Genomic DNA, 26,937 nt, shown 5'->3' on the forward strand with positions numbered 1-26,937 from the left:
TCAGATAGCCTTATCTCTAGTTATCACTAGATGTTCTTGGTGATATTCTGAAAAACTTTTCCTGCAAATGCTGTCCTAAACTAATCCAAAATTTTTTCAGTGAAATGTGGTAGTAAAATATGTCCTTAAAAAAGCCTGTTGAAGTAGAAAGACCTATTGTATTTCATTGTGTGTACTCAGACTTTGATAACTACATAGGCTTTACTGAACTCTTAACTCTTCTTCTGGGATCAAGTGAATTGCAGTTGAATATATCAATGTGCTGTTAGGGAGTTGGGGGTTTTGGTTACTTTTTTTTAAGTGGCTAAAGCAGTAAATTGAGATTTCTAGTGTCACCCCAAACTCTAACGCTGTTATTTGGTTAAGTCATTCAACTTTTCCCTGATTTGAGATATAGGAAATGGATATTCCCTGCCTTTCCAAAGGAGGGAGGGATGGTACTTAATGATTGTGGTGCATTTTTCAAACAGCATGTGTTATATAATGAATCTTTTTATGTAAATATTGTTATAAAAAGAATCTTTTTATGTAGATACAGGGATGCTGTTAGGTTGGTCCATTCTTCCTCAGATGCAGACTAAGAAAGGACATGATTATGTTTAAAGTATGACAAGCTAGACTGTCTTCTCCCTCATCCATCCTCATAATTTTTTTGTGAAATTATAGGGCTTTTCCAGCCTCTGGGATGTCCTTGAGCTATTTTTCTGAGTAAAATACTTGTGGGGTTTTTTTTGTTTGTTTTAAGATGAGGCCCTTCAACTCTGCCTTTGTGAGCCACAGCTACAGAGCAGTATCTGCCGGAAGATGGTGAAAATAATAGAAAATGAGTAACAAGGGTTTTTCAGGAGTTTATGGGGTGCAGCATGTAAATTAAGCTAGTTAAGATTTTTCATTTTAGCTTGTCACACTGTCACTGAGTAAGGGACGTTAGGGCTTTGACAACATGAATGAGGCTGGAAAACATGCATCTCTTCTGTTCAGAAGCTGCAGTCCCATCTACTCCTTTTTTGTCAGCCTTTCTACCTTTTTCCTCTCTTTCAGAACTACTTATCTGCATTGCCTTATAGTACGTGACTGCGTCTGAGGTAGTCGCTGCTCATGTGGCTTAATCTGTGAGTCCCTTTTACTAGTTCCTTTATTCTGGTCCCATTATCCAAATGCTCTCCAGGCTTACTCTTATATATTCCCTAATATATTCTAGTCTGATCCCCTTTCAGAAAAGGGGCTGTTTGAAGAGACCTGATCTACAGTTCTGGGAGCATTGAGGCGGTTAGAAAAGGAGGAACAAGAGCTACCAGGAGATAAACAGAACACAAAAGATTGGACCACTAACGCTTTATCAAGTGGTCTGTCTTTGTAACAGTGATTTTTGCCTTAACATATGAATACAATTGGACTTACTATCCTAGGATATTCACTTTTGATGCGAAAGAAAATTGGCTCTGCAGTATTTGTCCACTTACAGCACAGCTACCTGAGCACTGCCGTGCTTGTCAGCATTGCTCTCCGGTTCAGTAACGGGAACCATAGCTGACTTGGTCTCTCAGTCTGCAGTTTCTTCCACTGTTTAAAAAAAAAAAAAAAAAAAAAAGTGGAAAATACACTATCAAAGTGTGATGAGCTGTGAACTGAAGAGCTTTCTCACCTTTATGATAAATGTCCTCCTTATAAGCCTACACCAGCTTGCTGCCAGGAGGCCAGTCGCTGGGCAGCCTGGGGTACGAGGTGGTTCTTTGGTTTCGGGAGTGTTTATTTCTGGTGCTGCCCTCCGGCTGGCTGCTGGAGAGGCGGAGGGGAAGCAGGCGGCCGCCCGCCGTGTGTGTAATGACAGACCTCCAGGCCCTCGCGCTGCCGCCCTGGCGCCTGCCCCCAGCCCCAGTGCAGCACAGGGAGCGAATAAGCCCCGGGCTGTTCTCCCACCATGATGAATCCAAGCAAACAGGATTAGCAGAGAGCTTGATGTTTTACATTTCGCAGCAATGAACGTACAGCCCGATGATACCATTTCTGCTCTACGTCCTAGCAAAGTCAAGCAGGTGGAAACAGCAGAGAGAATTCATTTGCCTTTACCTCTCCACCCCCTCACCCTAAATACATATTGTGAAGATTTGTGGAGTAATTGCAGCGTACAGCTTGTGCCGCTGTTTCTAAACCACTTAATTGTTCCTGGTTAAATGGATTTGGAGCAGCTGAGAGACAGATGAATGTGCCCCCATGAATTTAAAACAGGCTTCTGTGTCTTTGGCATAAGCGGGAAGAATGAGACAAATCTGCAGTGCTGACTTCTCGTCCCTGTCTTGCAATGTGCACGTTCTGCTTCCCAGCTTTGCCTGATCCTGGGGACGTTTGCAGAGGCAGGTTCGTGCAAACTCCAGCCTGAAGCATGGGCATCGTGCTGAATTAGCCTCTCTGCCAGCAAGCGAGAATGGATTATACGAGCTAACTAGTTTGTATGTTTTAGCTCTCAGGTGAAGTACCTGGATCAAGCCCCCCTGAATGTTGGGGTCCCTCACTAATTATTTGATTTTTCCAGGGGTTCCCCCTACATCTTGTTAGCTCAGAGAAACAGTGCCTCATTCTATGTTTGCAATAGGCCACAGCTACTAGTACTGAATAACTGCTGTCAGCCCTAGAAACTAATACTGCCTGTCAGAAATAATCACTCAGAACATAATTTTAAGAGCTGCTGTTTTTTTTTTAATCTGATTTTCTATTCTTTGTGCATTAAAAAATCCACATATCTTCACATTTCATATACTTTGTAAATTATTCTGAACTTCCTTCTTGAAAATAATTTTCCGTACCAAAGGAATGGCAAATACAGTTTAAGTCACAAAATAGCAATGTATGTGTGCTCGCAAAACAAACAGTATCTGCAAAATTAATGTATTCAGCATTCACTTCAGACTAGCTGTTTTGTACAGTCATCCGTAGCGACGGCCCTGCGTGGCTCAGACAATTGCTGTTAGAGGAAAGATATTTAGAGAAGACTTTTGTGAATCTTTTTCTGCAGAAGTCTCACTTCTTTGAGGCCCAAGGTGGCTAGCATTTAATCCCAAATCAAAGAAGTGTATTTCAACACACATTTTACAGTCTGATATCTCAAACTGGTGGAGATATTTTGCTTAACAAATCTGAAACTGGAAGCAGTGGCAGCTAAGGAGCCGTGGTGAGAGCGTGTCGTTGTTTCCTGCGGTTTTGACACGTGCACTGGAAATGATTTCTGTTGGTTTCCAAGCTCTGCTGCTGCTGATGGCAACAAGAAGGCCAGTGGGAATTAGTCAAGAAATGGATATTGAAGTCAAAATTCAATTGGTTTATTATGATAACGAAATAACGAATATACCGATCATGCCAGCTGATCTTCTATGAGAAGTTATGTGCTCAATGGAGATAGAAATGAAGTTGAATTTAGTTATGCTCAAATGTGATACTACATGATTTATTCTGACTGCAGGCTAGAAACTTTTTATATAACAAATACGAAGGAAAATTAGGGCTAAGCTATTTTATTGTTTAAACCCCTTGCAATAATTTATTTTCTAGGAGTATTTCAGAAAGCCAGTGCCGTATCAAAATATAATGTTGAGCCTTTTATAAATATTATATTTTAACTCCTAAAGGACTTTAGATAAGCGTTAAATATCAGTAAGAGATAAAATAGCATTCTGGGAGCAAAAATGTAGGAGCTGATTCACCTAGGAAAGGATTAGTAAGTGCTGCTGAAAGAGACCTGGGTAATAAGGGGTTTGACCATGCAGCGTGACTTGAAAGCATGTTTGATGTGGTTGTGCAGAGGCATCTCATCATCGCGGGGAAGGCAGATTAGCCGATTTACAGCAAAATACCCAAGGGAAGTGACTGTGAAGGGCACTAGACCGATAAAGTGAATCATGGTGGGATAAGTTTAAGCCTTTTGTGGAGAGTACGTTTTCACTGCCCCTTCTGTTAGTTTCTACAAAGCTATGTTCAAATTAACTTTTAACAGGTTCCTAGAAACTTTTAAAAGGTAATATCTTGCAGAGCAAACTTAAGGAGGGAATTGCAGTCCAGCTAAATAGTTTTGAGCAGAGGACATGAAGGTGGTTAATCATTGTGAGAGGTGCTGGGTGGATTCACTGTGTAGCAGCTCGTTACCGCAGTGGTGGTCTCACTGACTTAGGCTCACGTTTATTTTTGCTAGAGAATGATCATGCGATAAGAATGTTTTGGGATGTTTCTTCACACACTGATTATGCAAAGGTTAGCACAACTCAAGAGAGGAGCTGAGAGTGAAAATATTAATAAATTAATTAACTGAATCTTGATTTATAAGTGAAGCTTCTATTTTCTACAAAGAGTAACTCTAGTTCCCTCTGTGCTTCTGACCCAAAACTTACAAAGCTAATATAACGTTCTCCAGAGTGCGCACGAATGTTGCGCAAGTGTTTGTTCACCTTGGCAGATTTCAAAATACATTGAATTTTAAACTGAACTCAGAGCAAACTAAGTGAAACCAAGTGTAGGTTGATTTGTCTGGGAAGGCACAGGGAGTATTTTTGTACCCAAGTAATGCAGTCAGAGAATTAATAGGTGTCCACTGGCAAGGAGTTTTTTATTTTGCCAATTCTGAAAAAACTCAAGCATGAAGAAAAGTAACTGCTATATTGGCTAAAGATAATACAGAAGTTAAATGTCTGAACTATTAATGTTGGGTAAGAAATACTTTCTATCATGGCAGTAATAGATCAACTGCTTTCTAGCATCTAGTCATCAACATCTGTTTGCATATTTTATTGGTGGAATAAGAATGATGTAAGCAGTAAATGATCTTTTTATGGTAGAAGAGCAGCTATATTCTCAGGGCATATTTATGATATAGTGTTGTTTGCCAGGAGGTTTATGGGTAATAGCGATGTTTCATTTGAACTGCAGGCTGTTATTACTGAATAGCCGATACGCTCTGGGGGAAGGAAAATCAAATGAGGAGGAAAGTGCCAGCTTAGTCTATGTATAGACAAACAGAACCTCTAGTGTCCGAAGCAGAATGCAGGAGACCAGATTTTTAAGTATAAGATTTGAATTTAACCTGCATGCTCTATATTTCAGTGACCTGTTTTGTCTGTGCATGACTTCCAGCCAGGCTTTCTGTGCAGGTGACCCAGAGCAAAAAGAGTCGTATTATCATTCATGAGCCTGAACTTTACAAGGTTGTTTAGATTTAATTGGCTGAGGTAGAGTCGCAGCATCACGGAACAGTTGGCATTGGAAGGTGCCTCTGGAGACGGGTTAGGCTAGTCCAACCCCCTCCTCCAACAGAGCAGGCTGCCCAGCACTGTGTCCAGTCGGGTTTTGAATATATCCATGGATGGAGATTCTGCGACCTCTCTGGGCAACTCCTCCCATGTTCGGTCACCCTGGCACTAAAAAAGCTTTTGGTTATGTTTAAACAGAACTTCTTGCATTTCAGCTTGTGCCCATTCCCTCTTGTCCTGTCACTGGGTACCACTGAAAAGAGTCTGCCTCGGTGGTCTTTACTTCTCCCATCAAGTATTTATACGTACTAATTGGATCTGCCCCTCGAGCCCTCTCTTCTTCAGGCTAAACAATCCCAGCTCTTTCCGTCTCTATTCATAGAGTTGTGGATTACTTGGTAGAAAATGTTAAATTTTTTTCAGACCGTCTGTTTCCTCTTATTTCCTAATGTTTGCCCCACAGTCCTTTTACCTTGGATGAGATTTTTCATGTAAACTGTTTGAATCTAAAGGACACATTGATGCAAGAGATTGACTGGAAACAATTTTTAAATCTTAAATTTTTATTACAGTTACTCCAACACACAGAGAGCAAAGCAGAAAAGCAAGGGGAAGTGGAAGATGATCTTTACCTCTTGACCTCACTAGGGCTGGGAGATACAGATTTAGCCCAGAAGTCACTCACCTCAACAGGACTTAGCTTCAGACTGGTATCTTAATCCTGAGACTCCTTTGAACATCAGCAGTAATCCATCAGACCATCTTTTCAATTTCTTTGGATTTGAGTTGGTGAAAAGGGAAATTGGAATCAATAGCATAGTGATAGTAGCTGCATCCATAGGCACATTAAATGTTTTCTTTTGTTTTTTTTTTCCAGAACATCAGCTGGAAAGAAAACACTGAAGACTCAATATTGTTGAGTAAAGAAAGGACAAAATGGCATCAATGTTGCTTAGTCGGCAGCTGACCTGTTGTCTGCAGCAAAACTCCCGGCTGTTTGCAGTTGGTAAGTGTTCACTCTGTGGTAGTGGAGAAGATTTCAGTGTGATTATTGCTCAGTTTTGCCTGGTAGCACTGAGTCTTTCAAATTTTGAAGACTGCTGTGTTCTGCGTCTTGGGTAATGAGGCATTGATAGTCCAGAACTGACCCACAAGGACGGATTTTTCTTTTTCTTTTTCTCTTCAACTCTGCAAACTATGGAAAAATCCTCATTTAGGGGCTAATTTATGCTGTAAATGTTCTAAATGAAACAAAGCTCTTCAACCCTTGGAGCTTGGCTTTTACGCGGCTATTTTCTGATGCTGCATGGTGCTGAGATCAAAAAATCATCCATCAAAATCAGCCTTATTATTCTTTGTGCTATATAGTGTGACCCTGCCCATCTCCATGTGGAAATCCTGAGAGGTTTTATATAACGCAGTGGAAGAGGTGGCCCTTATTGCGGGTGTCCGTTTCTGCCTGCAGGTTGCTCTAGTTTGAAATAAAAATAAAATACCACAGAATGTCAAGCTACTTTCTCCTAAGTGTATAATGACAAGTTCTTGCTTGGCCCCGGCTTGTAATTTTGCATGTATGTGTGTATATGTTAAACCTTCAGTCTCTGTGAAACAGATACTAAAAATTTTTGCTTGTGCTCTAAACGTGTAAATTTATGGCTTGCGTGTTTTTTTGTTTGTTTGTTTTGTTTTGTTTTCTTTGCCAAAGCAGTGTAAAACTTAAGCTCTAGCAGCTGTTTTATGTGGTGTTATACTGAATACAATATGGCTGAATGACTTTTTCTGTGACCTGGTAGATGGTAATGTTTCTTCTTTCCTCCAGCCGTCCTTCCGTTGTGCCGCTGTGCTGCTCCTGCCACTGCCAGACAAACAAAGAACTCTTCCACTTGCTCAGAAACTTAAATATCATTGATTTCCTTTTAAAGTACTTCGGGGAGCAGCTGACCTTTTAGACTGAAGTACACAAAATCTAGTCTTGTAACTATTGGAAAAGTGTGAAGTCAATGTTTCAGTGCAGGATGCAGCTCTGTTTCTGGTAGTGACGCACTAATTTTCTGAGCTGTGCAAGTGCAGCGATCAGGCGGTCAGTAGTGGACAGTGGAAAGTGCTTGCAGCAACCAGGCCTTGATTAGTTGTCAGGCCTTTGAACTAATCTGGCATCTCGGTATCACTTGCGTGTTCCCACTCCCTCCCAGTGTCTTGCACGCCTCTATGCTGCTTCCCCACCAGAAAGGCAAATATACTAAAGTTGTGAAAGACGCTTGAGATGACTGGAGTGAAAGGCAGATCCTCTAACTACTCTAACCCACCCTTCTTTTCTCACCATTAAAATGAAGGGGTGTAAATCTTCAATGGGAGATGAAGGCAACTTGAGGCTCTGTTAATCCGTCCTTGCATCCAGGAATTTGTAAGTGGGAAAGCCTGCTAAAATACTGAAGAAGAGAATAGAGGGCCCTGGCTGCAGGTTATATAGCAGACCTGTGACCCTTGGGGCTGACTGGCTGCAGAGATTAGAGGAAGTGGGCGCAACTGGAACCCATCACTAGTAGGAACTGTCTCCTGGCAGATTTTTAGCCTGCAAAGTTCTCATCTGACAGAACAGGCAGCAGAATTTTTGACACTTGTAGCAAAGATCTGAACTTCACTTATTTTCCTGATGAGTCCCAGACAAAGTCGAAGTGTCACTAGTCTGTGCTCATTTTTAGGGAAATGCTGAGAGGAACATGCTGGCATTTTCTGCCCCAGAATGCACGCCACTAAGATAATTTTTTGAGCACTCAAACTCAGAGCTATACAGACTAAAAAATAGACTCATACCTTATTCCCGCAAAACTCCCGCAGTACTATTTCATCAGCTGATGTTTAAATATTGAAATGACAGGATTTGCTAAGGAGAGTCGGAGGTGGGAAGAGTAGACTGTTTTGTGAGAGAGGTCTCTACATTTACGGGCTGTCATGCTTCAGTCGTGTGTGTGCATTAAGCACAATAATTCTGTGCACCTTGAATCTATGATAAATTTATTCACAGAAATAGATTCTTCATCCTTATTTCTGAGTTCTTCTGATTTTTTTTTTTTCTGAAAGCAAATGTTTGGGAATTGGCATTGTGCTGGCTCTGGGCATGAAATAAACTGGTTTGCGACAAAGGGTTGCATGTGAAAAGGAAGAATGTTGACAAGTTCACATTCACTGCAGCAGACAGCTAGACCTACGCTCACTTTTGTAAAACGTGGGAACAAATGTAACAAAACTTGATATTAATCAAAATATTTCTAGGAACTTTTTGTTTGGTTATGTGTCAGATGGTGTTTAATTAAGATGGATTTCAAGTCCTCAGAGCTTTTAAGGAACATGAGATGACCTGGAGAATCTTTTTTACTTGACCATTGCTTGTGGTATTCTTATTCCAAATATAATCTTAGTCTATGATAAACTAGCTAGAAAGGGAAAGTTGAAAATATTTTACTGTTCAAGTAGATTAAAATGCAAAAGCTAAGCAAAACATATCAATGTAAAATGCAAATTAAATCTTGCCAAAAAATGTGAAGTCTTGTAAGTATTTTGAGTCCTTATGCCTTACTTAAAGATAAGCCTTAATCAAGTGTCTGTTTGGGGTTTTTTTTCTGTATTTGATTAACTTCATAGTTCGGCCTTAAAGGTATAGTTAACTAGAATTTGAGCAATTGTAGAAGAACAATGATAGACTGAGTAGCCAGCCTAATTGGCATTATATCAAATATACGGAATCTTGCTTAGTGCTCTGAGCACGGTAACATACAGGCAAATCTCAGAGCTTGCTGATGTTAGAGAAATAATGGCAAATCTAGGGTTACTTTTCATCCAAACTGAGTTCTGCAGGCCCAGTTCTATTGCTATTATCAGTAGAGTGTGCTGCAAATTGATCACAATTGATAGTTCTAAATCTAAATATTTATTCCGCTTTGTGCTAACTCTGGTATTATCAGTTGTGTCACTACAGTAGGAAAGTTGTTCCATTTTCATACTTCTAAGGTAGACGTAGGACAAGCTGGACTCTAGAGATCTGGGTTCAGTTTCCTGTGGATTACCCGAGGGGCTTGAACTCGTCTTTGAATCTTGATCTGGAAAGAATGCCAAAAGGTCTGTCTTCTGCCTTTAGGTAGCATCCTTTCATGTAACTGCGTACGCATGCCCTTCTAAGGTGCTGGCCTGTTCTTAAAGGCCTCCAGTGGAGCAGTCTCTAGAGCCCCCACAGGCAATTTGTTCTATTGCTGAACTGACCTTACCTTTAAAGCTTTTTCCTAATGCTTAATGCAAGTTTCTTAAGGGGGAAAAATCAAGTCCTTACTACTTGTCCTACCCTCCATGGTCCTGGACATTGGATTTCCCCCCCCCGCCCCCAGCAGCCTTTTACGTATTTGAAAACTATTACCTCTGCCAGGTCCTTGTACTCTTGTCTGAACTGGTCTAAATAACATTTCAGTCTTTCCTCTTAGGTCCAGTTGTTCTCTTCCAGATTCTCTGCCTTTTTATGTTCATATTAATTATTCGCTTGTCCTCATTACAATTATCTGAAAGAAGTTGGAAAGCCATCAAAATTGCATATTCTCAAGCCTACTTCTGTGCGTAGTATTGCCAAGACTTTTTACTTTTAATCAGTTTCTACGTTAGGAGCTTCCCTAGAAAATCAGGACAAAAGGCAGAGTGATCTGGGCTCTTGCCCTGCCTCATGCAGGCCTTATTCTCCTCTTGGATAATATTTCTTTGCTTTGATAGAGACAATGATGTGGATATGTGAGAGGGACATGTGGGAGAAGCAAGATTCATCTCCCTTCTCTGAATTGTAGATATCAAAGACTTAAAGTCAGCTTCAGCTGATGCCTTGGGAACTGGACCGTTGGTTATTCTGGAGGAGGCAACCCCACTCACGAGACCCAGAAACTTTTCCCTTTCAGTCTGACCGCAGAAAGTTTAGATATACAGAAATGCTCATCTAAAAACCTGTGTGGGAAGCCTACTGGCCCCGAAGCTGAGCTGTCTTACTCTTTTTTTATGGGAGCTTTTGCTTATGTACAGTCTGTATGGTATCAAATTTTTTCTTGATCATGGGGGAATCCTGCTCCTGTTCCCATAAAACCTCCAGTGTGTGTGTGTAGGAGTACTGCAATACGGACAATCTCATGTGGAACAGCTTCTAATCTTACAGTATAAGCACTCTGTAAATAGCAGTCTCAGTTTTCACAATATTATGCAATAGCAATGTTCGCTTTCCAAACAACTCTAGCTAGCCTGGCCTTTTGCCATTCCCCGTCAAGATCTGTTAGTAACAGATTCTACTTGCAGCACCTAAAAAGAGGATTTGGGGAAAATCACAGTCCTCCTCCTTTTGGCTGTCAGAGCCTCCACACTCCTAAACTTCTGTCTGGAAGGTTGTTTAATAGACTCCATGGAGTAGGGATGTGTATGTGAAGCTCTAGACGTGCACGGGAGATTGCCTTTCTGCACTTGCTCAAGTAGCGATACTATGGCACATGGGACTGGGCATCTTTCAGTTTGAGAGATCCAGTGTGCCAGCATTTATTTGTACCCTTCCTTTCTTCTCTTTTATCCTCTTGATTACACTGATCCTATTTCAGTGCCTCCATTGGAACTTCTCCCAAATAATATCCAATTGTACAGTCAGAAACCATCTTTATCTGAGTGTTATTTTTTGTCAAACTTATCGGGGGTTTAAGCACTTTCTTTCTAGGCCTGTACTGAACCTGGCTCTTGTTAGCATAGATCACTACTTGCCATAGAGACCTGCTAACAGTAGTGCTTTTTGTGACTACTAATAGGGCAAAATGTTAAGAGGATGCACTTATGTTAGCTGTGTTGCTATAGCAATGTGGAAATTTGTTTAAAAATTGCTGAGTGAGATATCTGATAAACGATGAGGGTAGCTTAGAAAACATAAGTTGGAAAATCTGCTTTTCTCCATACTAGGAAATGATGGCATCCTGTTATATGAAGCAGAAGGAAGCACTAATTTGCTAACATTAGTTAAGTGTTTAGAAAGATCATGTGTGTTGCGCAGAGCTTTGAAAAATCTGCAACAAGCAAGACAAGTAGAATTTAACTTAATGATGTACCCAACTCCGTTAGATAAGATGGCTAGAAAGGAGATGGCTTCTCTGCGGGTTGTTCAGCCAATGTGCTCTCTGATAATTAGGTTCGTCAATAGTTCAAGTGTTTGTTTTCTAACTTTTGATATGACATCGCAAGACAACTTTGTCTACCAGGGAAAAGAGGGTGTTGTTCTCAGTCGTATTAGCTAGATGTAATTTAAAAGCTTTCCTAATGCATTTTCAGAGACTGACAGAATCACAGAATCACAGAATCACTGAGGTTGGAAGGGACCTCTGGAGATCATCTAGTCCAACCCCCCTGCTCAAGCAGGGTCACCTAGAGCACATTGCACAGGATTGCATCCAGGCGGCTTTTGAATATCTCCAGAGAAGGAGACTCCACCACCTCTCGGGGCAACCTGTTCCAGTGCTCTGTCACCCTCACAGTGAAAAAGTTTTTCCTCATGTTAAGATGGAAGTGTCTGTGTTTCAGTTTGTGCCCATTGCCTCGCGTCCTGTCGCTCGGCACCACTGAAAAGAGTCTGGCCCCATCCTCTCGACACCCTCCCTTCAGATACTTATACACATTGATAAGATCTCCTCTCAGCCTTCTCCTGACATCCTGCTGTAGGCCATTACCTTCTCACACTTTTAAGATGAGAACTGAAGTTGCATCATCTGGTCCTGTAAGCTAATGCTGAGCTAATACAACCCAGGAGACCCTTTTTCCACTGCAGTTTGAGCATAGACCTCCACAGAAAGTCAGTGGTTTGGCTTGGTCCATTGTCTCAAGAGTTTAACTTTAGTTAAATGTCTTGGTACTGATTTTCATACAAGTCATAGTGTAATATGAATGTAAGAATATTAATAGTAAATTATATTGATTTTTTTAAAATGTCTGTGAAAATATTTAGGCTGATAATATATTTTTGTTGAGATTTCAATTTTCCTTTTGAAGGAATGTAAAATAAAAAAAACCTACCAAGCTATCAAGCTGTCTGGTCAGAGCAAGTTAGACAAGTATAAATACATCAGTATCAACAGTGAGAGGTTATTATGTCAATAAGCTGTCAGTCCGTTACTGACAGTCATAATAAACATACAAACTGTGAAGATTTGTTAGAGAGCTTCAGCTACTAAGTATTTTCCATTTGAGGAAATAAGTCTCTCATCAGACCCTTGCGGCATTTTTTGTTTTCTAGATCTTTTATTACAAAGGCAACGCTGTTAGTTCTCCAAAGGACCACACAGCATGCGTTCTTAATTCTAGAGAGTGCCTGTTGCTTCAAGTACTGATGGGGCAGGGGAAAAGAGCATTTGCTTGGTCATGATAACAATCTCAGTTTTTCAGCTGTCCCATCACTAGCATCTTTTACAGAGGCAAAGCACAGTGTTCAACACAGAGTACTGAAGTGCAGACTTCTAAATTCATAGTATCAAATTGGACTAGCCTGATTTTCAGGGTGACTTCAGGGTTTCCATTACAGGCTGCAGTAACCATGAGATGGTGGATTTCAGGATCCTGAGAGGAAGCAGCAGGGCAAATCCTAGACTTAAGGAGAACAGACTTTGGCCTCTTCAGGGACCTGCTTGGAAGAATCCTGTGAGATACAGCCCTAGAGGGAAGAGGAGTCCAAGAAAGCTGGTTGATATTCAAGGATCACCTCCTCTAAGCTCAGGAGTGGTCCATCCCAGTGGGCAGGAAGTTGAGCACAGGGGGCAGGAGGCCTGCATGGATGAACAAGGAGCTCCTGGCAGAACTCAAACAGAAGAAGGAAGTGTACAGAAGATGGAAGCAGGGACAAGTAATCTGGGAGGAAGATAAGGACATTGTCCAAGCACGCAGGGATGGGGCTGGGAAAGCCAAAGGCCGTCTGAAGTTTAATCTGGGGCAGGATGTCAAGGACAATGAGAAGGACTTCTATAAGTACATCAGTAGCAAAGACTAGGGGAAATGTGGGCCTGCTGCTGAATGAGGCAGGGATCCTGGTGACAAAGGACACAGAAAGAGGCTGAGGAACTGAATGCCTTCCGTGCTTCAGTCTTACCCGGTAAGACTTACCCTCAGGAATCCCAGGCCCTGGAGACCAGGGAGAAAGTCTGGAGAAAGGAAGACTTTCTCTTTGTGGAGGAGGATTGGGTTAGGGATCACTTAAACTGGACATACCTAAGTCCATCGGCCCCGATGGGATGCATCCACGAGTGCTGAGGGAGCTGGCCTCATTGTGAGGCCACACTCAATCATCTTTGGAAGGTCATGGTGATTGGTAGAGGTGCCTGGAAGAAAGCAAAGTCACCCAATCTTCAAGAAGGGCAAGAAGGAGGACCCAGGGAACTACAGGCTAGTCTGCCTCACCTTGATCCCTGGGAAGGTGATGGAGCAACTAATGCTGGATACCAGACTAGATGATCTCCAGAGGTCCCTCTCAACCTCAGCCATTCTGTGATTTTTGTGGGAGTCCTTGGCTAGTATAAACACCTGTGGTTCCTTTCATTTCGTTAGAGGTGCAACTGTTTTCTTGAGCATGTGACTAGGTTCCCGAACTTTGATGTAGGATTAGACTTCAAAAGTCTTGTTTTGAGCTATGTTGCAATAAGAAAATTTGTTTTCTGTTTGTCAAGGTGCTCCTAGATGAGGAGAGGTCTTTACCTGTGTGTTTGCCAATGACTTGCACAACTTGTGTGTGCCAATACATGTCAAACCAGCAACTGAGCTCTTCACAGGGACTAACCTTTTAATGTTTCTATCCAGAGTCCAAATTTACTTGAATGAGAGTTGGAGAAGAAAAAAAAGAATAAAAATGTGGGGGGGAAGGAAAACAGAAAAATAGAAAGAGAGGGGGCCTAGTTCTGTGTTCTTGAAGTTTGGGTTCTTTGGGTTTTTGGTTCTTTTGTTTGTTTGTCTTAGCCAGCCCTTTGAACAAGTATGTGTATCTGATGAGTAGAGTACTTGGAATAAATCTATCTTGACCTTGCTAGAAATTGTGTGAGTTTGTGCCCTTCATTTACGTTATACTTCCTCAAAGGGAAAAGGAGCTTTTCTTTAAAAAATAAAAAATAAAAATAAAAATAACTGCACTTTGATTTTTAGCTTCTGACTATCAAAGGCTTTGTTAGTATCTTGAGGTTTTGTTTTTTGAGGATTTTTTCCCTAGCCAGTCTTCTTTATCTTCTAGCTAGGGGGAAGAAGAAGTTGTGTCTCAAGATCCTTTGATGTGGTAACACAGGCCATTTTCATTTTGCTTATGGCAAGCAGTTTCAGAGAGGGTAAAAGGTAAATTCAAACCATAGCATTTTCCTGAGCTACAAGGTAGAACAACTCCTTGAGAAATGTAAGAACCAATAAATCTGTAAAACTGCCAATATTGTAGTGTTAATAAAATAAAATACTCTGTGGGCTTCTGAAAACAAGTATGAAATTAAATTTGTATCAGTGAATCAGCCTAGAAATCCCTTTCTGTAGGGAATAATGAAATGTAGCATGCTTTAGAAGATAACAAGCGAATGAGGGGGAGCATGACATTAGCATTGCTCATTTTTTAAATGGTTCTGGGTCACTGGCTTATTGAAAATGATTGTGGTTTGGATAAGCTGCTCCTGGAACTGTTGTTTAAAAGAATAATCTGTCTCACAAATTGACCAACATTACCATTTTGATTAAAAAAAAAAAGATCTTTAAAGCAACTCTTTTCTTCTGAGATATTTGCATGTTTAGTTTCACTTGACCAACCTTTGCTGTGTATGAAAACCTGTCTATTCAGATATCTATGAGCTGTGCCAGTGTGAACTGTTGCAGCACTGCACAGCAAAGTTCTGTTTGTTTTTAAATCACGCATATGTGCCCTTAGCAAATATCTAGTGCAAAGAGGCTTTTGCATAAACAGTAACAAGGTGATGATGATGGCGGCTTATATGGTCTTTGTTGCTCTACTGAGCATTTCTGTGAGGTTGATCTCCTCCCTCCTCCCTCACCTCCAGTGTTTCTTCTTTAAAATTCTCGAAAGTTTCCTGTTCTGAATCCCTCCAGTCGGAGGGAGAGTGTGGGTGGATGTGAATGTGCATACATGTTACTGATAGACTGTTGTTTTTAGGATGTAAGTGTTCTTGAAATGGATCCTTAATGCACACCTGGTCCTTAGCTGTTGCATTGAGATGAGTGTTTGTGCGTTCTTTAGTAATACACAAATGCATTACTTCAGTTAAAATGCAGGCTTTAGGAAAGCCTGATTTCTAGAGCTGTAGTTCCTTCTCCAAAGAAGGTGGCTGTTCAGTATTGATTTTGCTTTCTTATTTATTTATTTTTTATTACAAAGTCTGGTGACTGATAGAAGCAACCCCTTCTTGACTTGTGCTGTTAAAATAAAAAAGCTGGAGAGCAGTAAAATATTCTCCAGATGACTTCCCTACTGTGTGGCTCTGTGAATGTGTGCGCTTTCAGATGAGAAGCTGCTCCTTTTGCAGTATCCACAGCAGAATTTTCTCAGGGAAAAAACCCAGATATTTAAGATTTTGTTTATTTTAGAGTTCTCATCTGTTTAAAATATTTCACAGATTGCCATTTAAGGAAGAAGAAGAGGGAAAATGTTATACACGCTTCACAGGTGGCAGTCAGGAAACCTTCATCTGACCATTGGTCCAATAGTGTTACAGCCTAGCGGTCAGGCATCTAGATGTTTGCAGGTATGGTTTCACTGTTAACAGAACAGGAAATCCTTAATTACTATCCAAACAAGTGTATTTTTATGAGAACTTGGGTAAAAAGAATAGAGAGGGACCAAATCATTGTGTATGAGAAGGGCCAGCCTGCAGCACTTACGGCATTAGGTGTACTTCTCTTTGAGCAGTCATATTAAAATCAGTAGGAACACCCATGGCTCTGACTTTTTATTTTTTTTAAGGTGCTGGCCCTCTTCTCTCCAGCAGAAAGCCAATACTAAGCTTTTTCCGTTTCAAAAATATTGCCCACAGTCCAGCTCCTCAGATTAAAATTTCACCTAGGTGACTGCACGTATTGATGATAGTGTAGTCTTAGGAAAGCATTTTATTTATTTAAAAAATGGTGTTCTGTTGGTTTCAGCAGTGTGCCTTTGGCTTTGATAAGCTGCTGATTGGAGTCGGACAGACAGACCTGGGAGATGGATGGAAGGGAAGTACAGCAGCAGTCTCTTGGCAGGCAGAGCATGTGGTAGGGGTTAGGAAGGACCATGAATGTGGACCATAATTCACCAGTCTTAAATCTGCAACTGTGTCAACCTGTTCTAAGGATATTGCTGGTTTTCAGGAACTATGGAATTGCTTAGACATGAAAATCTTGTCAGAGGAAGTTCTGGAGGAGAAGGGAAGAACTGCAGCTTTGCAGAGCCAGTAATTAAGGTCCCCCCTGAGCAGCCCAGACATGTAGTGCCTGCTGACTTGTAAAAACTCCCTGCCGAGGCCCTGATACTGCAATGAGGGTCTAGAACTCTTAGAACAGAAACACCCTGAATTACATATTTCTATTAACTTTCTTTCCTCAGAGAAAAGAACTAGTCCACAGGGGAGCATAGCATAATATAGGCACATGGTTTCTTTTAAATGAATCATCAAAAAAACAAAGCTATGTGACCACAGAATTAGTAGCAATGAAATAAAGATTTTGGTTTATTAAAACAACAAAAAAGTTCACTTTTTTCACTTTGGGAAAGTAGTTCTTTACAAATATGCTTAAATCTAACTATTTTTCCTCATCATATCAAAAATAGTGATAGAGCTTTAAACCTGACAAAATTTAAAAGCTAAAATGAATTTCATTGTGTCTGTTGTGGGAGATGGCAGTTGGGATATGACTGGATAGGAGCAGGATTTCAATGTGTGGCTTTTTTGAGAGTCCAGGGTGGGTGCGTTGTATACACCCTGCATCTGTTTGGTTCAAAACCATGAAGTGCAAGACCATGTACGTGCTTCCACACCTGTGACATCAAATATCAGCAGAGGCCATATCAGACTACAGTAAATCAGTTGTGCCATTACTGTAAAGCTACTTCCCCTGCACCCCTCTGCTTTTTAGCATGTTACTGGGCAACACAATAAATCTTTGCTAAGTATTTGTTATGAAGTAATTTCAGAATATTTAGAGCACAAAAACCGAAAACATCTGCCCTGAACATCAACAGAAAGGTTATCTGTGTTATTTTATGAAAGCTCATTAGATTTTTATTATCTATTACTTAATAAGGTTTATAAAATAAGATACAACAGAAAATAGGTGTTTGTTTATTGAAGCAGATTAAAACTTAAATAATTGCTGTAGGTTAAAGACCTGAAGTAGTCCAGAAAAAGACTCAGAATAAATGCCTATACTATTAAACACGTTGCGTAGGCTTGGGTTTCTTCCATATCTTTTATGTTGCTGCTGACTCCCGATGCATTACGTGCTCTGTGTCCCTTTCTGCTTTACCATGTGGTAGTGTCCAGAGCCTGGCGGGGGGAGAGAGGAGAGGGCGAAGGAGCAGAGACCCGAGTGTCTTGCTGTGCGTCTCTGCCATACGGTGGAGCAGAGGTGCCCAGGTCAGCGCTGTGCAAGCGCTCTTGGCAACCAAAAGCGACGTAGCCGGCATAGCATGGTGTTGAGCCCAGTCCAGCAAGCTCTGCTGAGAGGCCAAACTTCTCCCGAGTGCAAGTCACTAATGTGGCTAAGCCGCTTCCAGGTCCTGAGCTGGGTTGTCTGCACAGCGCTGTGCTTTGTCAAGCAGATGTGACCTTTGGGATCTTGTACAGATGTACTAGAGCGTATCAAGTAAACTGCTATAAAAAGTGAATGGCCATATAATGAAGTATTTGTTGTACAGTATAGACTTTATATAAAATCACCAGCTTTTACAGCTTGCTGAATGCAGGCAATAAAAGGCAGTGCTGGAGTCCGTAGCATTTAGGAGATAGCTACAGTGATGAGGTGGTAGAAAGGAGCAAAAAGGAATTGAGAGGGGGATTGTAATGCCCTGGAGCTTAAAGGAAGACAGTAAAATTTTCCACAGGGGGGAGAGCGAGCAGTAGGGGTTGAGGGAGGAAGATGAAGAGCACAGGCAAGTGTTTGGTTACTGAGGAGAAGCAGAAGTGTTTGCCATTGAAAACGGGAGGGCTGGAGAAGGCAAATAGGGCCTGTGTTATGGGGGTTGTTGTGATCTCCCTCCGGGGAAAAGAGGGGGGCACAAAAGGGTTAGTTTGGTCTCTTTTTCACCTTTTAATCTCTAGACTTAATAGTGCATCTACTAAATCTGCAGCTTTATTGGCTATGAATTATGGACCTTTTGATGAGTTTTTATATGCAGTAGTGTTTTGTTTTGTTTTAATAGTGGACCATTTGTCATGCAGTCCCCAATTTATATGAACACTAAACAGAATGGCGCAAAAATGAAGTGGCTTTGCTTTAGCAGAGCCTATTAATAGCCTTGCAGAGAGGCAGTGATGCATCTCAGATGTAACACTTCAGTTAAAACTGAGGAGAATAATAATCTTTGCAGACCAAATTTCCCAAATTGAGCAGTCAATTTAAGTGCTTAGCTAGATACTTTTAAAGGGCTGTGATTTCCAGATAAAGACTCAGCGCTTTCTGCAAATCAAGCTTGCTTTAGACATCTCAAACTGGGTGCTCAGAAACTGAGGCCAATATCTGTGGTCTCTGTTAGAAATTTTGGCCAAATGGCTGGATTCAAAGTGCTACTCTGCTGAGAAGTATCGTAGTAGAACTTCTCTTGTTTTCTTTGATAAATATTTGTTTTCTTTGGCTGTTGCCTCAAAAAAGTGTTTCTATAAAGTTTCTGAAATTACACTGTGGATGCGAGAGCTCATTCTGGGTGGAAGTACCAAGAGCCAGTGTTGTTTGGGCCTCGGCAGAGTCGGTGCGTGCTGAAGTCGGAGCCGGTGCTGTCGAGGATTCTTGACTGGAAACGCTGCGCCCTGGTGCTTTCCATGTACTTGGATGCTTGCCGGCCTTCCCATCTGTCTCCCTTTCTGGAGCGCTGATGAATTCTGCCGTGTGGTATCACTTTAGCGTTTGGCAGTGCCGCACGGGCGCTCAGCGTGGTGTTGGGGGTGGTAACTTCAGGCTGTGCTGCTGTGCTGCGCCGAACCCCCCCGGGCAAGTGCTCGCACTGCCTAACTTTCGGCGGTAAAGTAGGCACTCTTAAATGGCATCTGAAGATACTCAGCTTTCTGTTGGCGATGAAGGGAGCTAAGGATCTCAGTTTTGGGTGTTGCGCCTCACAAAAATGCCTATTGCAGACTAAAACAAATTATGACCTCGTCTTTCAGGTGTTGATCTGTGTAAGCATGATGCCCCTGAACGTGGAGATAGGCGTGTTAAGATTAATTTGTCTGTGATATCATGCTGGGTAAGGGTTTGCAGGTGCTTCATGACAAAATTGAATGGTTAATTTAGTTAATTTAGTTAATTTAGTTCTACCCTTAATTGTATTGTATAGAGCAAGCTCATATTCTCTTGCTGGCACCTTATGGAGCTCCTGAGTTTAGTACTTCCCGTGTTGCAAATGTACAATTCTCATATTATCTTGTAATGCCCGTAATGGAACATATAAATATTAAGAATTTATGCTTACCAAAACTAGAATGGTTTTTAATCACACCTATTAATCTTGTCTGCTTGATGTCCCTGGTGGGCCGTAATCCCAACCTCCATTTTGCCTGGCGTTGTACTAAAAGCGTGTTCCTTCTCATCCGCTGAAAGCGCATCCTCGAAAGACTTTCCCTCTTTCTGCCACCGGTGTGTTTCAGGAGCCTAGAGCTCGCGGAGGTCAGGCGTGCCCCTGCAGTACGGTCGTGCCGCGGCTCCGGCGTGGCCTCCCGGGCCTGAGCCGAGCGCCGGTCGGTGGGGACGGTGTCGCGTGCGCCTGCCGGCACAGCTAGCTCTGCGCTGTGATCGGCGTCCCTCTCTGTTTTGCAGATCCAGCACTTCTTCTCTGAGCTAAGGGCTGTTTGTGCCCTAGCCGTTCTTGTCAGCACGACGTGCTCCGTTCTGGCCTCCCAACACACCTTAATTTGGGTGGAGAGAACGGGCTCGTTGCCGTGACCTTGTCGCCAAACAGTGACGCGCGGTTGGGGCGTGGGTTTGTAGGTGTGTAGCTCTTGGAAGCCGCAGTCAGGCGAGATGAATCCCACTTTTCATACCTTGCTGGCTAAGCCTCGCAGACATCGTGTCACGGTCTCTTTTTACTCTAAATCTTGCTGTGTTTGTGAAGACACATATAAAGCTGCTTTCTCTGCCTTATGAACCACAGATAGACCCTATATTTTGGAGCAGTTACCTCAAAAATGAGAACAGAGGTTGTTATTGATGAAGCATGGGAGATCTCTGCCCTTGGGTTTCGTTACAGATGTCAAGTTTATTATCCTTCCTCCGTTACAAGCACGGATGAAGAGCAGCAGCCCAGTCGCAAGTCAGAGTAAAAACTGTCACTATTTCTGACCCAGCTTTCAGAGCTGCAGTGCAAGCTGCCAGATTCGTGTGAGACTTTTTTAAATTTAGTTTAAACACAGCCATTTTCCTTTCTGAGGCACAGATCTTTTTCTCCCAAACAGAATTCCTTTAGCTGTCACAGAATATTGTAATGCTTTTTACCTGCAAACTCCCTCAGGCTTTTCTGCTATTACTGATAGGGAACCATCTCTGCACATGAATGGGGAATTTAAGGCGAAGACTTGCTCAGGGTGTAATGCACAGAATCAGCAACAGAGATGGAAACAGATGTGCTCTTAGTCTTCCTGTTCCCAACAGCAGGTTTTGCCTCCTTTGCTCCAGGGTTGTGCTATTACTTCACCTGAACTTTTTTTTTTTTTTAATCCATCTCACTGACATTAGCTTGCCTAAGATTATATATTTAGTTCACTTCGGAAAGTACAGTGTAACTGGTCTCACCTGGCAAGCATTCTCAGTCAGGTCAAGTCCGGATATTTACTCCGAGAGGAGAACCCAGGAAATACAGCCTGTAACTCAGAGTTTCACTGCTTCCCACAGGGCACAGATGTATCAGTCAAGCTGCAGCTAAAATTGATGTGGACTTTGATTACGATGGACCTCTAATGAAGACAGAAGTTCCTGGGCCACGATCTAGAGTAAGTTTTTGAAGTATAGTGGCTTGTATATTTTTCTCTAGCTGTATTTGACTTGGTAGAAAATAAAATTTTACTTCAGACCTTAAATCTGATACCAGTATGAATAAACATCATTTCATGACAGTCTATGTCAACTTCTATCAAGACTCTGAGAATGAAAATCTAGAAAGGAGGGAAAATGTTTCTGTCTGTCTGTCTCATTTTTTATTTATTTTCTCTTTTTTTATGATGTGAAACAATGCTTTGGTTTTGAAATGAAGCAAACGTTTCAATTTGCTGGACAACGTTTTACTCTGGCAGAGTCCATAGCTGTTAAATCAGCTGAGGGAAACTAACAAACTTCAGAGCGAAGGCGCTGAAAACTCCTTTCAGTGCCAGCGTAGCTGTGCCTGAGCAGCTGCCGTGGTGCCGCCTCTTGCAGGTCAGAGCTGGCTCTCCGCTGGCGCTCCGTCTTTGCAGAGCCAGGGTGCGAGCGTCCCTTGCGCAGGCCTCTGCTTTCTCTTCTCTTCTGTTTTGTCGCTTGTTCTCTCGATTTGATTGATCAGTTTAGCAGAGGTAGCTTTACCTTTTGAAGATTTACAGTTAGACTGTATAGGTAATCCATGCAGCTCTACATGCCACAGAAACAATTTTTGACTGTCGGGTTTGCAGGATGCATTATGAAATTTCACGTGGCAGGTAGAGTTTCCTGGAAAGCACAAAGGACTGCAAGTTTTGCACACAGTTTATGTGGTCATATAAAATAAACATATATATTCTTCAGTATGTGGCAATTACAAACCTGAGGCTCTTGATCTTTTGTTTTTCTACAGGAATTAATGAAACAACTGAATGGAATTCAGGTAATTTGTCAAGTTCTCTGAGTTTGGGGAGGTGTTACTACTGTGATTTCAGACCTTGTTTTAAAATCCTCTTTTGTATATTTAATTTCATACAAAAAAAGAGGCAGAAAATATTTGAATTTGGGTTTGAATGCCGAGTATATTATGTGTGCTGTGTGTGTGCATTTGAATAAAATCTTTTATAGTCTGTTTTAAATACTGCAGAATTATTTTGCCAGGATCAGTCACTTCTCTTTAATTACTACAGGATTCTGCTATATGTGTCATTTTGGATTGTTATGAAGTGACCAGTAAGAACATAGGTATATTTGAACTTAAAAGTATGTCAGCCTAAGTGTATGTTGCCTTCCCAAGAAGAGCAATTCCTCAGGTGTGTGCTTGACTTTATGTAGAAAAAGGTGCATGCTTGCATTTAAATTTCTTCACAAACTACTGTGTATCAACCTCCATAAAGAAAAAAGCCTCTCAGGCTGATATGAGCGCATTTTTTTGGTAACTGTAAACATCATTATGAGTTCATTGTATGGAGAAGACTCTGAATTCTATTCTGAGATCTGGAACTATGTAATTACTGGGATTGGCAGACTTACTTAATTCACTGTCATTGAATGTGTTTAATACACATTCATTGCCATATGTTATTCAAAATCATATTTTTTTTTAAACTGACAGGTGTTGAAAGTGTGCATTTTTCTGCCTCTTTTTTCCCTTAGGACAGATGATTCTTAGCAGTCCCTCTTTATAAAAATTGCTCTACAGTGAATTCCCTAAAATACATATAATGTGTCTTTATATTTTTTATTTAGATATTTTTATCAGATTTTGCTGTATATCCACATATATGTTGGGCCTTCCTCCACACTGCAAGGACTATTCTACTTCTTAAAATATTCATTTGGTTGCTTTTTTTTCCTTTAAGAATGCGGAAGCTGTACACTTTTTTTGCAATTACGAAGAGAGCCGAGGGAACTACCTAGTAGATGTAGATGGCAATCGCATGCTGGATCTCTACTCTCAGATTTCATCAATCCCAATAGGTAAGAAACAGATGCACCAATACTTTGTTCTCAAGCTGTTGTTTTCCGCTCTCAGCTGCTACCAGAGAAATAGCTGACATAATATATGCCTCACCGCAATCAGGTTTTGCTGACCTCGCTGGCAGGTACCTTGCTGCTGTGTATTATCTAGTGGTATTTTTCAGTAGCTGGGGAAGCTAGGTTAAAATTAAATGCTTACAGCTTACTTGAAGCACATAGTGGTACCTGGAAGGAGCTATAATATTAATCTTAATTTGAATATTCAAGTTCCGCAGTTTAGGTTGTGTTTGTTTGCTTGGACTTGCATACTTCATTCTGTAAGAGTATGTGTAGCTTTTTTTCTACATTAAAAGCATGTACTCCTTCTGCATTTAGTTAATACTTCCATCTGAAAAGAACTGAAAAAAGGAGTTGGCCATGTGGACTCCAACAGGATGAAACAAGACCAAACGCTGAACTGTGGTGCTGAATTAAAGCGAAGGTGGCAGGCCAGCTGGGCTGAGGGACTAAAAGATGGAGTTGTCAGTGCTTGGAAAACTCAGTTGACTTCTGAGAAGCGTTTCAATAAGAAAAAGAAACCAGCAGAGATGTAGACCTCAACTGCAAGGAATATGGGTTTCAGTAGATGTTCAGTTTGATTGTTGCTGCCCCATGGTTCCTCTTAAAACTATGTTTCTGTAGAAGAAAAAATGGCAGAAGTACCGGGTAGTTTAAAAGGTAGATGTTGTACTATGTATAGAAACAGTGACGACTCAAAATCATCCCTGCAAGCCTCCTTTATTGAAAAATAAAATTTAGGGATGTTCGGGTCATTCGCAATTTTCTAGGACTTAAGACCTTGTGGCTGTAAAGTGTTTGCAGTTACCTGTCATCTTTGCAGATGGTTAATATTTTTGCTCTCTTGTAGCATCTTAATAAACATGAAAGCATTCCAGAACTGTATGCTGGTTGCAGCTTACTTTCATCAACAAAATAGCCAGATATTCTTTCTCTTTTAGAGGCTGCACTGAAATAATTTTGTTAGCCCTAATATGGAAACAGGGGTGAGATAAAGGAGCACAATGTCTGTGTGCTAATCTTCCTCTAATTTAAATGGAATTGGATTTTGAGTTTCTAGAAAAGTAAGTGTATTTAGTATTGAAGACCTCCCATACTTCACACAAGAAATTCTATTTTGGAGAAACTAGTGGAAACTAGTGTGTAATCCTGTAATTAGAGGCAAGTCAGTGCATGTTCCAAAGGAATTAAGGTTGTAAAGGCAACGTACTGAGATTTTTCTAACTTTCTAGTTTTTGATGGTACAAGTGCTCCTCTTTAATACAATTTTGTGTATAAAATTTGTAAGTATTAATACTAGTTTTTACGTGACCTTTGTTTTTCCTGTCATTCACTAGTGTGCTCAGAGCATACCTGCTGATGTATAAAGGCATCTGTGTAATGGCTGGCAAGAAGGGAGAGTCGAGGTGTGTTACGGGCAGTTCTGCTAAAGGAGCTGGTTTATAGTAGGCAATCTCGGGAGTCAGTAACTCCAGAAACCCTCCTCTCACCCACCCAGGTCTTCTGGCTGTCCAGTTTTTACCGAATCCAGTAAAGCTCACAGAGTATTGGGAACACTGGGCTAAAGGAGAAGATGAGCTGTCTGAAACATTATTTCGGTTAAAAAAAGAAGTAGCTAGGTGCACATAAAAGCTCTCAGATTCCCTTAGTTTAATAGTGAAAAATTCTTGGGAATTCGTAGTCCTTTTTCATGGACTGTGTAAGATCCACTTATAAGGTTAAAAACTGGGTCAGCAATGCTTATCATCTTCTGTCCATGGGAGGGAGGGGAAAGCTTTCTTAGTGGGCAGAACTTCTTAAAAATATGTAAATAAATAGCTGAACAACTTCAGTGTTTATGCATCCTAAATGACACATAGCTTTTTCTGACATAATCCAAGTGGCTGGATTTATTTATTTATTTATAGCCTGGCGTTAACTTAAATCAGCTGATGGCTAACACCCCCCCTTTTTTTTCCTCCCTTCCTCTTGTCTAAACTATAGCTAACATACTGCAGTTGTCTATTGACAGGATCTGTGCTATGATCAGAATCGGAGTGAGACCCTTCGACTCTTGGAAGCCACCTCTCTTTCATTTGGCCTTTTCATCCCTTCTCTTGCTCCTGTTCACCCATGTGCCAAAGGTCTGCAGATTTTACAGGTGGCCGTGAGATCGTCTGCTAGGGGGGTTTTGATGTGCTTGAATCACCTTTCTGGGGCCCCTTGCATCGTTGTTTTGGCTCTGGTTGCGACCATAAAATGATTTTTCTGGATATTTCTGATAGCTCATCGTAGCGCTCTAATGATGGAAAATGAGCATAAAAGGAGATTGACTGAATGGATGCCAGCCACAAATATGAACTATAGCCAACTTTTACTAACAGTCTTGGTCAGAAAAAGGAATAGAATTTATTATCAGTTCCTTCAGACTAAGGGGGGAGGCTGTTTGAGATGTTCACTCTAACACTTACATATTAAGGCATTTGACAGTGGTGAGTTTCAGTGATTGAAAGGAGCAGAAAATTCAGTAAACAAAAATCATGTCTTTTGAAGTAAAATTTTCCAGGCTATTTAGCAAGGTGAGTGTGAATTACTTCTCCTTCAATCCTGTTGATTTAAAATAGAATTTTGACAGTTCTCATTTAGTTTGATTTCTCCCCCCCCCCCCATGATGACTAACCTTTTGTCGAAGCACAGTATTCAAGAAATAAAATGCAAAGTGCAGTTGGACAGCTACTGGAGATACATTCTGGATGCTGGCAGGTAGGAAGTGAAATTCTCAGGAATACAATACACAGTCTTCTTGTTAGCTGATGAGGATAATATAATGTAAGTGAATTTAGTATTGGAGAAAAAATGGTGGATAGACTGTTGAGAGATGAGTACAGCATAGGCAGCAAAAATACAGCTCCTGCTAACATTAGATTCAGCTGTGAATACTTCCATTCCCAGACACTTCTCCCCAAGCCATGGAAATGGGAATGCAGTTAGTTTATAATGCAGAATTCAGTCAGAGTAAATTTCAAAAGCAGATGAATATATTGCCTGAGAGATGGTTAATCATTTAAATTAAACTTTCAATCAATTGTAATGAGTCCAGAAGATCAGTTCATTTCTTGGAATAATGCCTGATTTGGTTAGAATTGTCTAAAAACCTGACTGTTCGTATCTATATTACTATTAGAGGTGCACATAATATAGTATGTGACCAGAACTGGATAGAGATCTATTAACTCACCCGAGATGCATATTCCAGTCATGCTATGTAATAGCAGGGGCTTCTAAGTTCCCTTTTCTATGCTGATTGAAAATGCTGAGGTAGATATAAACGATTTCAGTACCTGTAACTGATCCTCAGCAAAGCCATCTAGTTCTCCGTTGGTATAGGGCAATGCCATTGCGAGGATGAGCGTTTTCCCCTAGAGAACATGCTCCTCATCCAGGAACTGTAGTACAGTACATACAGCCTCTCAGGGCAGGGATCCATAATGTGCAGCAACAACAAGGAAAGGGGAATTTAATACTTACAGGCTAACCTCAATCTAACTGAACACATAGTATTAATCTTTTTTTTTTATGTTGAACTGAATGACAAGAT

The 26,937-nt window shown here is 41.1% G+C and overlaps 2 protein-coding genes across 4 annotated transcripts in view; one reads left to right on the top strand and one right to left on the bottom strand.

Annotated features, from left to right (window-relative positions):
* ABAT (4-aminobutyrate aminotransferase) overlaps positions 1–26,937 on the top strand; it is a 70,547-nt gene that overhangs the window by 20,282 nt on the left and 23,328 nt on the right. For all 3 annotated transcript variants that reach the window (XM_067306264.1, XM_013940223.2, XM_013940222.2), the window contains exons 2-5: positions 6,112–6,240; positions 21,327–21,424; positions 22,237–22,266; positions 23,186–23,303. In XM_067306264.1, the coding sequence (XP_067162365.1) occupies positions 6,171–6,240; positions 21,327–21,424; positions 22,237–22,266; positions 23,186–23,303 (316 nt within the window). In that variant the 5' untranslated portion in view covers positions 6,112–6,170. The remainder of the gene's footprint in view (positions 1–6,111; positions 6,241–21,326; positions 21,425–22,236; positions 22,267–23,185; positions 23,304–26,937) is intronic.
* The window catches only part of TMEM186 (transmembrane protein 186), a 32,146-nt gene continuing 26,772 nt past the window's right edge, over positions 21,564–26,937 (bottom strand). The window contains exons 4-5 of the transcript XR_010885816.1: positions 26,020–26,149; positions 21,564–22,112 (exon numbers count right to left, since the gene is read on the bottom strand). The gene's annotated coding sequence lies outside the window, so the exon portion shown is untranslated. The remainder of the gene's footprint in view (positions 22,113–26,019; positions 26,150–26,937) is intronic.

This window comes from Apteryx mantelli, chromosome 16 (assembly GCF_036417845.1).
Source record: "Apteryx mantelli isolate bAptMan1 chromosome 16, bAptMan1.hap1, whole genome shotgun sequence".
Classification (NCBI taxonomy): Eukaryota; Metazoa; Chordata; class Aves; order Apterygiformes; family Apterygidae; genus Apteryx; species Apteryx mantelli.